This window comes from Bos grunniens, chromosome 23 (genome assembly GCF_055505025.1).
Source record: "Bos grunniens cultivar Pamir isolate PY7600 chromosome 23, Bosgru_T2T1.0, whole genome shotgun sequence".
Classification (NCBI taxonomy): Eukaryota; Metazoa; Chordata; class Mammalia; order Artiodactyla; family Bovidae; genus Bos; species Bos grunniens.
The window spans coordinates 31,486,495-31,501,062 of NC_141187.1; the positions used below are offsets into that span (position 1 = coordinate 31,486,495).

Consider the following 14,568-nt stretch of genomic DNA (forward strand, 5'->3'; position numbering starts at 1 on the left):
CACAATATCTAGACAATTGCCTGTATTTCTCCAACTTGATGTCTTACCTGTTGAATAATCCAAATTTCAATTAAATGTGTTATTTTAATAAATATGGTTTACATTGTATTTATAATATTCAATAGTAACTTCAGTGCAATATATAAATTTACCTCTGAAATTAATTTCCATGGGAGAAATCTAAACAGATAATGGATAGACCCCAAAATCTTAAGGGAACTTTTCATAAAATTGTTGTTTAGATAAGATTCTGACCATAGTCAAAGATTTGTTAATCACCTCTGTGGGGCACTAGTCCCCAAGGTCTAAATCACATCCACATAGTAGCCTTTAAAATTGCACACAAATATTTCCCTGCTACATCATTACGATTCTTGTAGTATACGCAGACCAACATAGCACTCTCTTTGTTTAATTAGGCAAAAATCTATCTACAAATGCTTTTAACAAAAGTATACACTAAAAGACTACAAATATACTATCAAAAATACATTTAACAAAATCTAATTCTTCAAATCTTCAACCAGTCCTGCATCTAGTTTTTCTCCAACATCCACATTAGATGGAGACCTCTATTTAATCTCAGTTCAGCTGTTGTATTTAAACATGAATGTGATTGTCATGTTATTAATAATATAAGAAACTGGTGGCTATTCCAATATTTCATAGGCTCAGTGACTTGCCAAACAAGTTTTCTGAATTATCAATGAAATGAAGGATCATCATAGTGTGCACAGGAGTACATCTGGACTACTTAAGAGCATGACAACTGTGAATTCTACCCTCATGAAAGTATAATTACCTACTAATATTTTTTTCTTCTGGTAAGTATTCGCTGCTATCTCCAACAGAAGACATGGAGTAGAAAACAGATCCCAGGTAGCACAGATGTTAGATCTCAGTCTAACATTAAAGCAAATATGTGATAGATATGTGAGATAAAAATAAACCCTAAGACACTAATTCCCTCTCAGGAATGAAGATTATATTAAATTTCAACAAGAGCAGTTAGTGAATATTTTAACTTAGTAAATGTTCTCTATGCTGAGCATCTTACTAAACAGTTTATATGTAATATATCATTTAATTATCCTCACAAACCATTCTATGAAGCAGGTGCTCTAGAATAACTATTCTGCAGATGAGGAAACTTTGGCTTAAAGAAGATAATTAGTTTGCTTCATTCTACACAGTGAGAAGGTAGCTAAAGGGTGTTCTAATACCATAACTGATGGTCTGACTGAGTTGGGGGTCTTAACTACTTTTATATTGTATTTTTCTGCTTTGTCTTTGCATGGTTACAGTAATGTACCATCGTACTTTACAGTTATAAAAGATCCATTTAAGATCTTTTTTTTATAAAATTTTAGACAACTATGAAATGTTATGTATCTAGTTTTATCTCCATATCATTGTGTACACTCAAGTTATGTTTAAATATGTCTGGTTCATTTGTCTTAGATTTCACTGAAGAAAGTAAAATGTAAAGTTATGCTACATTATTAGAAACTGAAGTTCATACTCTGAAAAATGAAAGTGAGTTTTAATTAAAATATAGCATGCCTCTTTTAACATCTATCTCTTCTTCTCATGTTCTAAGACTCCTTTTTATATCATATTGACTTTTAAATTTAAAATGATATCTAAATTTTGAGACTTCAAGGCTTAAACCAAAATATTAAAAAGCATACAATAAAGTCTTATATTTGGGTTCACAAGATTAAATTACATAAAGTATAACTCCTGTCTTCACAGCACTTCTAACAAGGGGCCTTATATAATCCAAAGCTTAAATGAAGACTGTAATGTTTTCCACCTGCTAAAACTAGCTAAAATATTTTAGAAACATTGTGTAAATCATAGACTGTCACTATTCTCTTCAACAGTGTAGCACACCTGGTGCACTGTGTTTACTTCTAAACTCACTATTCTGAGGCATTTCATAAACCATGGTGCATCCAATGGATTGCAACCAAAAGAGCACAGTAATTAAAGATCATTCAGTGACTTATGCACTTGGTCTGGGAACATAAATGTAAGTGTATACTTAACAATAGATTCTAATATTAAAAGAGACTTAAAAGACATATAAAAATTCTTAATGAACAAAATTAAACAATAGAGTCTACAGATGCACATTTGAGTAATTAAACTAGTAAAATACAAGGAGGTGGTTACTATAAATATCAAGATAGTGGAACTTTCAAGGACAGAGAAGGGTTATGACTGGAATGAGGGACAAAGAGAAGCTCCCAGGGTGGCTGGCAGCATTCTGTTTTTTTACCTCCGTGTCAGTTACAAAAATATTCACCTTAGCTGACCTAGCTTTTATTTTTCTTTCTGTATATATGGTTTCTTTAATAATAAAACTACCTTTATAAAGCTATGTTCAATTGACTTATTCTGTATTTATTTCCAGAAAAAAGAAAAAGAGCCAGTGCCGATGTTACAAAAGGCACCTTTGAGCTCAAAATAAGAAGTAAGAGACACTGATTAAAGGAAAGAGGCTGCTTCATGTGCAAATGACTTTCCTGTTACTGAATTTATGAAAATAGGAGTGGAAGTGAATCTTCCTGTGAAAGGATTTTCTGTGCAGGATAGAAGGCTGGATTCATGGTGCCCGAGGTTCATTTCAACTCTAAAATTCTGTGGCCTTTTGATTCCCAAAACTATCTCAACCTGAAGTGGTCAAAAAAAGCCAAGTGCATTCTGTAATCAAGTCATTTTGGAAATCAAGTCCTCTCCTCCTTCTGAAGCTTATTGGTTCAATCTGTACACTGTATTTGAAAGTAATTTTGTGTACATGATTGTGCACCTAAAAAATCATGCCAAAAAAATATTTAAGCACTTCAGTTTAGTTGTAGACCACATGGTGAATCACCAGCATGAAAAAGGAAATGAAGGATAAATAGAGTAACAATGATTTGGGGGTAGGCGAATATAGCTTTTCATTTATAGAATTAAACGAGAACGAAGGCTTTAGGCCTTCATTGGAAATCCTTCCACAGAAGGATTCACTTCCAAGTGTCTTCACAAATATTAACCTTCACAATATCCCTTCACATAACACTAGGTAGAGAACCTAGTAGACAGACTGGTTAAATAAATTGCCCAAGGACACATTGCTTCTGAGTAGTGAAGCTGGAATTTGATCCCAAGCACTCTGAGTCAAGAACTTGTGCTCTTAAGCAATCGGCTTAACTTAGTCTGACATCTACAGCATAGAAACTGGACACTCATAATTAAATTACATTTCCATTTTATTGAGGAAAAACTACACCTCTATTTCATACTACTTAATAATAACAGTTCTTTCATCATGATTATAATATATAATGTTCTAACTAAAATGCTTATAAAAATGATATACTGTAGGTAATTTATCTTTCCCTTATCTTACTATAACTGTAACAAATAGGTTGTTATTCTATGACCCAAAGACACTATAAATGCAAAGTATACATTTAAATCTGAAGTTCATGGTTAGAGTTTATATACATTAAAAAATTCATAAACTAACTCAGTAATTAGACATTCCATCTGTTTAATGATATGATACCGTATCCAGACAAAGACTGATATAATTGTATCCCTTATCTATATTCTTTTAGAGTTGAAATTAGGTGATAGTTTTACCTATAGAGTTCCAAAGCAACCAGAGGATAAGCTCATGTAATTAGTAAATTCCATGGGGAAAAACAACTCATTGATTGTTTAATAAACTTCTTGTTTCAATTAACTGCCTTGTTAATTTTGCTGAAGGGACAGGTAAATAGGAGCTAATGCAGATTGCTACCATGTGTATGTGGAGACCAAAGCCTTCTGGAATTAGTTCAACTTTTAACTCTACAACAAATCAATAAGACTGCTGAGATGGTATAATAAGATTCATAAAGGTGTTCAAAGAAATCTATAGCATCTGTACACATAAATAAAGGTTAATTAAAAAGTATTTTTCCTGGCACCAAAAACACATTGCACAAAAAAAGGGCAGGATAGTGAAGAACATCAAAATTAATACAAGAACAACAGTGCAATGTTGAAAAGCAGGAAAAAGCGGAGGAGGATGCTGGTTATGATGATAATTATTATTATGATTATAAAGGTTGAGATATAGACATTTGGAAGTGAATATGGAAGGTAATTGTTAGCAAATGGTACAGCTTACCCCAGGAAAATGTCATTTAACTTTTACCTTAAGCTCAACAGCTTTGTAAGAAAAATATTGTGTGACTCAGTGGTCAAAAATTATTTTTAGAAGCATTCTGGGGAATCCCCTAGAAATCCAGTGGTTAGGATCCACGTTTTAACTCTCGGGGTCCCAGGCTCAATCCCTGGTCAAGGAACTAAGATACTGGAAGCCACATGGCATGGCAAATAAAAAATAAATAAATAAAACCACTATGGATATAATGAAATAGGTAGAGATTTTGGAAAACGAACACAGCAGATATGTTAAGAGGTGTTCCAAAATGGGAGAAAGCATGCAAATAAGTGACCTTTGGATATTCATGACAAACTTCAGAGGTTTTTAGTTCTACCTAAGGCTGACACTATTTTTTCTTCCCATGGTATAGCTTCCTAGTTTTTCAAAAGGAGCAATGGGAACCAGCAATGGAAGTTCCACAACAGACTTCATCCTTCTGGGCTTTTCTGATCGGCCCCAATTGGAACACATCATCTCTGTGGTTGTCTTCATCTTCTATATTATAACACTGGTAGGAAACACAACGATCATTCTTGTATCTTACCTAGACACCCAGCTCCATATGCCCATGTATTTCTTCTTATCCAATTTGTCTTTTGTGGACCTCTGTTACACAACTAGCATTATCCCCCAGATGCTGGTAAATCTATGGGGTCCAAAAAAGTCTATTACATATGGAGGGTGTGTGCTCCAGTTCTTCTTTGCCCTTGACATGGGAGCCACAGAATGTCTTCTCTTGGCTGTAATGGCTTATGACCGCTATGCTGCTGTCTGTCAACCTCTTCACTACACAGTAATAATGCACCCTGAGCTTTGCCAGAAGATGGTGTTGACTGCCTGGTTAGGTGGTCTTGGCAGTGCCTTAATTCTTTGCTCTTTGACTTTGAAGTTGCCAAGATGTGGGCACCAGGAGGTGGATAACTTTTTCTGTGAGATGCCAGCATTGATCAAGATGGCTTGTGTCTATTCAAAAGTAATTGAAGTTGTTGTCTTTGCTCTTGGAGTAGTATTTCTTCTGGTACCTCTGTCACTAATTCTCATCTCATATGGAGTCATCACTCAAGCTGTCATGAGAATCAAGTCAGCAGCAAGGTGGCAAAAGATCCTTAATACATGTGGTTCCCACCTCACAGTAGTATCTCTGTTTTATGGAACACTCATTTATATGTACATGAAGCCACATACTAGTACCTTGCAAGATGAGGGGGAGTTCCTTACTCTCTTTTACACAATTGTAACACCCAGCCTTAACCCTCTGATATACACTTTAAGAAACAAAGATGTAAAGAGTGCAATAAAGAGAATATTGTGGATTTAAAAAAATGGTCAGCAAAGTCATGAATTAAGTGGAAAAATCAGAGTGTAGAGAGTTAAAGAAATAATATTGACCTTTCCCAACAGAAGATCAATCAATACATTTATTTAAAGAGCACTTCTTGAGTGTTTACCATGTACCAAGAATTGTACTAGGTACTGACTGTAAATAAATAGGAAGTAGGGATAAATGATAAGGAGACAGATAAATAAATATACATAAATAAAATGTAATTCATATATTTAAAAGCTTCAAGATTAATCAGGGACTACAGATAAATAATTATGAAATGTGGGAAGTATAGCAAAGTACAAAAGATTGAGGAAATATTATTCATAAGCATCTATTATAGATAAGATTTTACTGATTTTTTTCTTCCCAGACATATCACTTATATTAGAAATAACACTCTTTCATTCACCTGATTTTGCCAGAGGAGACTTTGTGGTGAAAACTAACAGCTCACCAACACCCATTCCACCTTCTGCCTCAAGTTTTAAAAGACCAGAGGGCTACTATGCTGGGGGCTTCCCTGGTGGCTCAGTGGTAGAGAATCCACCTGCCAATGCAGGAGACACAAGTTGGATCCCCGGGTTGGGAAGATCCCGTGGAGAAGGAAATGGCAACCCACTCCAGTATCCTTGCCTCGGAAATCCCATGGACAGAAAGTCTGGTGGGCTACAGTCCATGGGGTCACAAAGAGTCAGACACAACTTAGCGAATAAACAACAACTACAAGTTGACCATTTATACAGAAGTAATAAAAAGGGCTATTCCTTATTTAACACTATCTGCTTGCACTTTCGCTTTATAATGTTCTTTCTTTTCTTGAATTATAGTGGTCAGTTCAGTTCAGTCACTCAGTCGTGCCCGACTAATTGTGACCCCATGGACTGCTGCTCATCAAGCTTCCCTGTCCATCACCAACTCGCAGTAGTAGATGGTAATTTGGGGGGAAGGTTTTGATGCTCTTCCTTGACAAAACAAAAATTTAGTAATCATATGTTTAATTTCATTTTTACTTTGTTTTACTAGTAAGTACATTCAAAATCTGGGGATCTCTATGCTGGAGAATAAATTAAACTTCTCTACAAGTTGATAATTTAAGAGATTGAAAATCATCTCTGCAAATGAAAGAGTCTTCACATCTACAGTGCCACTGCTATGTCATTTCAAGTGCAAATGAATCCACCATCTGCCTGAAGGATCAAATATTTGGGAAAAACTGACATTAGGCTATTTCTCACCTGTACTTTCAGTCCTGTTAAACAAAGGCAAACCTTTGTTAGGAAAAGCAATTCCTTTGTGAGAAAGAATATTAGCTATTTGACATTTGTCAGAAACATCAGATACTTTTTGAAGAAGACACTAATTATTACCACTACTCTGTAAAAATATACATTTTTCTTTGGAGTTGAGGATTCAAGAGAATTTATAATTTTTTTAAGAAACAGTAGTATCATAAAAGGAAATAACATCAAAGAATAACATAACTTTAACATATGTTTATCTAATATTTTAAGTGCACATTCACAGTAGCCACATGAAAATGATGGGTTTTAAGTTCTTGTGCGCCAACCAAAATATCAAAGAAAGGATTCCATCCTTGCTGTCCTGCTGGTAAGAAACATTTCATGAAATTAAATATGGCCCATTACTTTTCTTTATTGTCATTATTTTGCAATTTATTCATCAGCCCCCAATAGCAATATTAACAGAACGTTGTCTCCATTTTGCACTGCCTTTCCCCCAGAACGATCTCCAAACCTGAAATTCCAAAAATGAGTTTATATCAGTTCGCTTACCCAACCAGGAAAGGACTAGTATCTAAGTTCACTACTGCCATTTCGGCTTACTGCCACAAGGTGGTGCTATGAAAAATGGTCCTTCAAGATATAAGCACTGACGTTCTATTAAGAGCTAAGAAGGTCACAGCGGTTCTTATAAGGAAACTGACTCTCCCCTTTGCTTTTTCACCACAATTCTGTAGCAGTGAGCCCGGCCTTCAGTCTCCCTTAGTGGCAGATTTTTGTTTCCAGATTTTCCAGTTCGAAATTCACCCATCTTCATCAGACAACCTGCAGCCCATTAACTCTGGCCGAATTTGCTTGGGCATGAGGTTCTTGAGGCCCGGATCACTTTACTCTCTTTTGCGTTCCGGATCCCCACCTTCATAGGGTCGGAAAAATTTTCCTTCATCAACCAATCCTCCAGCCTACACCTAGCTCTCCAGACACACACACACACACACACACACACACACTTTTATAATCACACTCTTTCCTGAGAAGATGGCAAACTCTACCCACATCCTCTCGATATCCCCAGCATCTCTAATTCATAAATTTGCTGCAAGAATGTGGTGCAACAGGCATTAGGATAAATACAGCAACATCACACAGTGAGAACCAAGAACAAGATTTATTGGGGAAACACAGGAAACCAAGAGTCAGAAACAAGAGGCAAAGTACTTCCACCCTCTCATAATCTCTCATAATCAGGGAGAGGTTAATCAGTGTCAGGGTCAAGCTGCTCTAGTCCTGACACAACTGTTCTACCTTCTCAAAAGGTAAACTTGAATTATACTTCTTAGTGAGACATCAAGACTACTTGGTTGCCAGGCAGTCTGGGTTTAGATGACAACTGTTTGAGGAAGGCCAGCTGCCTAGCACCTGAAAACCATGGATACCTGGAAAGTTGGAGCCTATCCTGTTAGGGTGTATAAGGCACTTGTCCAGTGGAAAACTGAGTTTAAGTGCACCCCTTCCCTCCAAAAAGAGGGGGAAACCCCAGTTCCAGCTAGCTCCTTTCCTAGGCAACCTAGAGAGACATCTCAGGATCACTTGTGAGTACTTCTATTCATTGCCACACAGAGGATTAAGAAAAATATTTCACATAGTGTTAGTATAGTCTGTAATTAGTATAGTCTGCAATTAAAGTTCTCAATAAATATTAACTACTGTAGTTAGTTCTATTTGACTATTATTCCTTTTATATAAAACATTAGGAATCTCATATGGGAAGATGATCAGAAGCAATTGATGGGGATGGACTTAGTCTTTTTTGAATCCATTAGCAAAAAGAAAAAAATATCTAGGAGTACCTCAAACCTCACCCTCAACTCTCTGTGTGTAAATTGGACTTAAACTATACACTAAACCAGATGGACTTAATGTTTACAAAACATTCCATCCAAGAATAGCAGAACACATATTCTTCTCAAATACCCATGAATATTCTCAAGGATAGATCATAAGAACTAATATTGTTAAAATACCCATACTACCACCCAAGGTAAACTACAGATTCAATACAATCCCTATCAAAATTTCAATGGTATTTTTCACAGAAATAGAAGAAACAATTCAACATTTGTGTGGAACCATAATGAACCTAAATAGCCAAACCAATCTTGAGACAACAAACTAGGAGGCACAACACTTCCTGATATTAAACTATACTACAAAGCCATAGTAATCAAAACTGTATGGTATTGGAATTAAAAACAGACACACAGGTCAATGGAACAAGAATAGAAAGCCTAGAAATAAACTCATACATATACAGAGAATTAATTTACAATAAAGGAGCCAAAACCATGCAATGACCAAAGGACAGTCTCTTCAATAAATGATCCTGGAACAACTGGATAGCCACATGCAAACAAATGAAATTAGACTTCTCACAATACTTAACTCAAAGTATTACACCTCTGACAATCATTAACTCAAAGAAGGATTGAAGACTGAAATTTCATGACCTGACCATAAAACTCCTAGAAGAAAATATAGGGGAAAATGAATGGTTGTTTTGGATATGACACCAAAAGCACAGTAAAAAAAAAAAAATGCAAAGACAACCTATGAAATAGGAGAAAATTTGTAAAATATATATCTACTAAGAAGTTAATATATAAAATATATAAGGAACTCATACACTCAACTGCAAAAAAAAAAAAAATTATTCAATTTTAAAATAGACTGAGTACCTGAACAGATATTTTTCCAAAGAATATATACAAATGGCCAAAGGTACATGAAAAGATGCCCAACATCACTAGTTACTGCTGCTGCTGCTAAGTCACTTTAGTCGTGTCCGATTCTGTGTGACCCCAGACAGCAGCACACCAGGCTCCCCCGTCCCTGAGATTCTCCAGGCAAGAACACTGCAGTGGGTTGCCATTTCCTTCTCGAATGCACGAAAGTGAAAAGTGAAAGTGAAGTCACACAGTCATGTCCAACCCTCAGCGATTCCATGGACTGCAGCCTACCAGGCTCCTCCGTCCATCGGATTTTCCAGGCAGGAGTACTGGAGTGGGGTGCCATTGCCTTCTCTGCCACTAGTCACTAGGAGAATGCAAATTAAAACCACAATGAAATATCACCTCATATCTGTCAGAATGGCTATTATTAAAAAGCCAACACAAATAACATGTGAGGATAAGGATATACAGGAAACAGGAACCCTGTACACTACTAGTAGCAATGTAAACTGGTATAAACCATTATTTTTAAACATATAAGAGTTCTTCAAACATTAAAAATAGAGGAGGAGCTAAGATGGCAGAGGAGTAGGACAGGGAGAACACTTTCTCCCCCACAAATTCATCAAAAGAACATTTAAACGCCGAGTAAATTCCACAAAACAACTTCTGAATGCCGGCAGAGGACATCAGGCACCCAGAAAAGCAACCCAAGTCTTCAAAAGGAGGTAGGAAAAAATATAAAAGACAAAAAAAGAGACAAAAGAGGGAGGGACAGAGTTCTGTCCTGGGAAGGGAGTCTTAAAAAGAGAGAAGTTTCCAAACACCAGGAAATCTTCTCACTGCCGAATCTGTGCCAAGCCTTGGAAGCACAGAGGGCAACATAACAGGGAGGAAAAATAAATAAACAATTAAAAACCACAGATTACGAGCCCTATGGTAACTCCCCCAGTGCAGAAGCAGCGCAGATGCCTGCACACGCAACTAGCAAGAGGGGGCTGGGCAGGGAGGCGCGGCGCAGGCTGCATCACTTAGAGTAAGGATCTGGCCTGAATACCCCGAGCACTATCTGAGCGAAATAATTTGGGCTAGCAAACTAGACTGTGGGATAGCTACCACGCGAAAAGCCAGCCCTAACCTAAGACACCACCAGGCCCGCGCACGGAACAAAGGACTGAACAGAGATAGCCGGCTACAGACCATCCCCCTCCAGTGACAGGCAGCCAGAGCCGGAAGGGGGCATTCGCAGCCCCAGAGAGACATTATCTATAAAACTGTAAGCAGGCTTCTTTGCTAACTAAAACTTCTTGGGGGTCTGGACGGTCAACATCCGCCTGAGAAGGTGCGCTGGTTGTATACTTAGATAACTCAGCGGTGGGGAGGCGATAAGTCGCAGCAGTCGCGCTCGCCAAACACCTCATCACCTGAGCTGCTCGGACCTGGGAAGGGCACAAAACGCAGGCCCAACCGAGTCTGCACCTCTGAGGACTCCCCGAGTGCCTGCACCTGAGTGGCTTGGACCTGGGAGGTGCAAGCAGCCCAGGGCCGGCCACAGATGGTTCCCGGTGGAGCAGCCTAGAGCCTGAGCAGTGTGGGCAGGGAGGCTACATGCGCCGTGAGCGGGGGCAGACCCAGTGTGGCTGAGGCACTGCGAGCACACGCCAGTGTTATTAGTTTGCAGCGTCCCTCCCTCCCCACAGCGCGACTGAACAAGTGAGCCTAAAAAAAAAAAAGTGTCCTCCACCGTCCCCTTTGTGTCAGGGCGGAAACCAGACACTGAAGAGACCAGCAAACAGAAGAAGCTATAACAGAGGGAACCGCCTTGGAAGCTACAGGCAATAGATTAAAACCCTGTGGTTAGTACCGACTACATAGGAAGGGGCCTGTAGATCTTGAGAAATATAAGTCGGACCAAGGAACTACCTGAAAATGAACTGAACCCACAATACCCACAACAAAACCAGAGAAAGTCCTAGATATATTTTTACTATTTTTACAATCATTCTTTCTTTTTTTTTTAATTTTTAAAAAAATTTTAAGTCCTCTATTATTCCTTTAATTTTCACTTTTATAACCTACTATTACTTAGCAAAAAAAAAAAAAAAAGACCCTTTTTTCTTTAAAGCAAACTTCATATATATATACTTTTATAATTTTTTTGACTTTTTTTTCATCTTTTCTTTAATATTGCATTGTTGAAATTCCAAACTCTACTCTAGATTTTTAATTTTAGCTTTTTGGTATTTGTTATCAATTTTCAACCTATATTTTTTTAATATAAATTTGTGACTTTTCTTTTCTCTCTTTCTTTCTCTTCTTTTATATAACATTGTATATCTGAAATTCCAAACTCTACTCTAGATTTTTAATTTATGCTTTTTGGTATTTGTTACGAATTTTGTACCTATACTTTCTTTATAATTTTTGCAACTTTGTTTGTTTTTGTTTGGTTGGTTTTTTTCTCTCTTTTTTTTTCAACATTGTATTTTTGAAATTCCAAACTCTACTCTAGATTTCTAACTTTTGCTTTTTGGTATTTGTTATCAATTTTGTACCTATATTTTCTTTATAATTTTTGCAACTTTGTTTTTGTTTGTTTGTTTTTTATCTCTTTCTTTTCCTTCTTCTTTTCTTTAGCATTGTCTTTTTGAAATTCCAAACTCGACTCTAGATTTTTAATTTCTGCTTTTATGTATATGTTACCAATTTTGTACCTTTAAGAACCCAATCTTCAGTACTCATTTTTCACTAGGGAGCGAGATTACTGGCTTGACTGCTCTCTCTCCCTCTGGACTCTCCTTTTTCTCCACCAGGTCGCCTGTGTCTCCTCCCTAACCCCTCTCTACTCTACCTGACTCTGTTAATTTCTGTGTGTTCCAGATGGTGGAGACCACTTTGGGAACTGATTACTGTCTGGATCTATCTCCCTCCTTTTCATTCCTCCCTTTTATCCTCCTGGCCACCTCTGTCTCCTTCCTCCTTCTTCTCTTCTCTGTATAACTCCGTGAACATCTCTGAGCGGTCCTGTTGTGGAGTACACATAAGGAAGTGATTACTGGCTAGCCCACTCTCTCCTCTATTGATTCCACCTCATCTCATTCGGGTCACCTCTAACACCCTCCCTCTTCTCTTCTCCATGTAACGCTGTGAACCTCTCTGGGTGACCCTCACGGTGGAGAAACTTTTCATCTTTTTTTTTTTTTAATTTTTATTTATTTATTTATTTATTTATTTTTTATTGACTGATTGGTTTATTGGCTTAGTTCAACATATATGCATTCTTTTAAAAGGAATTATAGTGTCAGATAACAAAAGAAATTTTAGTCTTGAAAGTTACTTTAGCAGTAAAGGAGGGGTGAGGGCTCAGAAGGATTGTCAACATTTTTTTTTTAATTCAGTTTTTAGAACCACGTCATTCAAAATGATGTTTTCAATTATTCCTGCTTTTAAATTGAATTTTACCCGAAAATAAATACCCTCTACCACTTTTAGTGCAAACACCCTGTAAAAGGCACTGAGAATGTAGAATCGATTTTTAGATGGTGCACGAGACTTTGTACTCGCCAAATCACACCACTCCTTCTAAAACACGTCTCAAGTTGGTCATCTGCTGGGAAGCATTTTTTCATTTCTGTTGATCCTGCTCCAACCCACTAGTGGTAACCTGAAGCCACCTTTCTCAGTATTCATTGCTGTGGTTTTTGTATTTATCTATCTCATGCCTAATTTTTTACTGAATATGTTGACTCTCTTCTATCTAGCAGATTGGGCCTGACTTCATTTTTTTTTTTTTTTTTCTTCCAATTTTATTTTATTTTTAAACTTTACATAATTGTATTAGTTTTGCCAAATATCAAAATGAATCTGCCACAGGTATACATGTATTCCCCATCCCGAACCCTCCTCCCTCCTCCCTCCCCATACCATCCCTCTGGGCCGTCCCAGTGCACCAGCCCCAAGCATCCAGCATCATGCATCGAACCTGGACTGGCAACTCGTTTCCTACATGATATTTTACATGTTTCACTGCCATTCTCCCACATCTTCCCACCCTCTCCCTCTCCCACAGAGTCCATAAGACTGTTCTATACATCAGTGTCTCTTTTGCTGTCTCGTACACCGGGTTATTGTTACCATCTTTCTAAATTCCATATATATGCGTTAGTATACTGTATTTATGTTTTTCCTTCTGGCTTACTTCACTCTGTATAATAGGCTCCAGTTTCATCCACCTCATTAGAACTGATTCAAATGTATTCTTTTTAATGGCTGAGTAATACTCCATTGTGTATATGTACCACTGCTTTCTTATCCATTCATCTGCTGATGGACATCTAGGTTGCTTCCACGTCTTGGCTATTATAAACAGTGCTGCGATGAACATTGGGGTACACGTGTCTCTTTCCCTTCTGGTTTCCTCAGTGTGTATGCCCAGCAGTGGGGTTGCTGGATCATAAGGCAGTTCTATTTCCAGTTTTTTAAGGAATCTCCACACTGTTCTCCATAGTGGCTGTACTAGTTTGCATTCCCACCAACAGTGTAAGAGGGTTCCCTTTTCTCCACACCCTCTCCAGCATTTATTATTTGTAGACTTTTGGATCGCAGCCATTCTGACTGGTGTGAAATGGTACCTCATAGTGGTTTTGATTTGCATTTCTCTGATAATGAGTGATGTTGAGCATCTTTTCATGTGTTTGTTAGCCATCTGTATGTCTTTTTTGGAGAAATGTCTATTTAGTTCTTTGGCCCATTTTTTGATTGGGTCGTTTATTTTTCTGGAGTTGAGCTGTAGGAGTTGCTTGTATATTTTTGAGATTAGTTGTTTGTCGGTTGCTTCATTTGCTATTATTTTCTCCCATTCTGAAGACTGTCTTTTCACCTTGCTAATAGTTTCCTTTGATGTGCAGAAGCTTTTAAGGTTAATTAGGTCCCATTTGTTTATTTTTGCTTTTATTTCCAATATTCTTGGAGGTGGGTCATAGAGGATCCTGCTGTGATGTATGTCGGAGAGTGTTTTGCCTATGTTCTCCTCTAGGAGTTTTATAGAAACTTTTCATCTTTAAC

At 37.4% G+C, this 14,568-nt stretch overlaps 1 protein-coding gene and 1 pseudogene across 2 annotated transcripts in view; one reads left to right on the forward strand and one right to left on the reverse strand.

Moving 5' to 3' along the window:
* Positions 1–14,568, reverse strand: part of LOC147347261 (olfactory receptor 2J3-like) — a 148,439-nt pseudogene that overhangs the window by 70,589 nt on the left and 63,282 nt on the right. The gene's annotated exons all lie outside the window — the stretch shown is intronic.
* LOC147347265 (putative olfactory receptor 2W6) lies at positions 1,253–13,462 on the forward strand. Its single transcript, XM_086369713.1, has one exon. It carries the CDS (start codon positions 4,602–4,604, stop codon positions 5,523–5,525), a length of 924 nt encoding a protein of 307 aa, XP_086225839.1. The 5' UTR covers positions 1,253–4,601; the 3' UTR covers positions 5,526–13,462.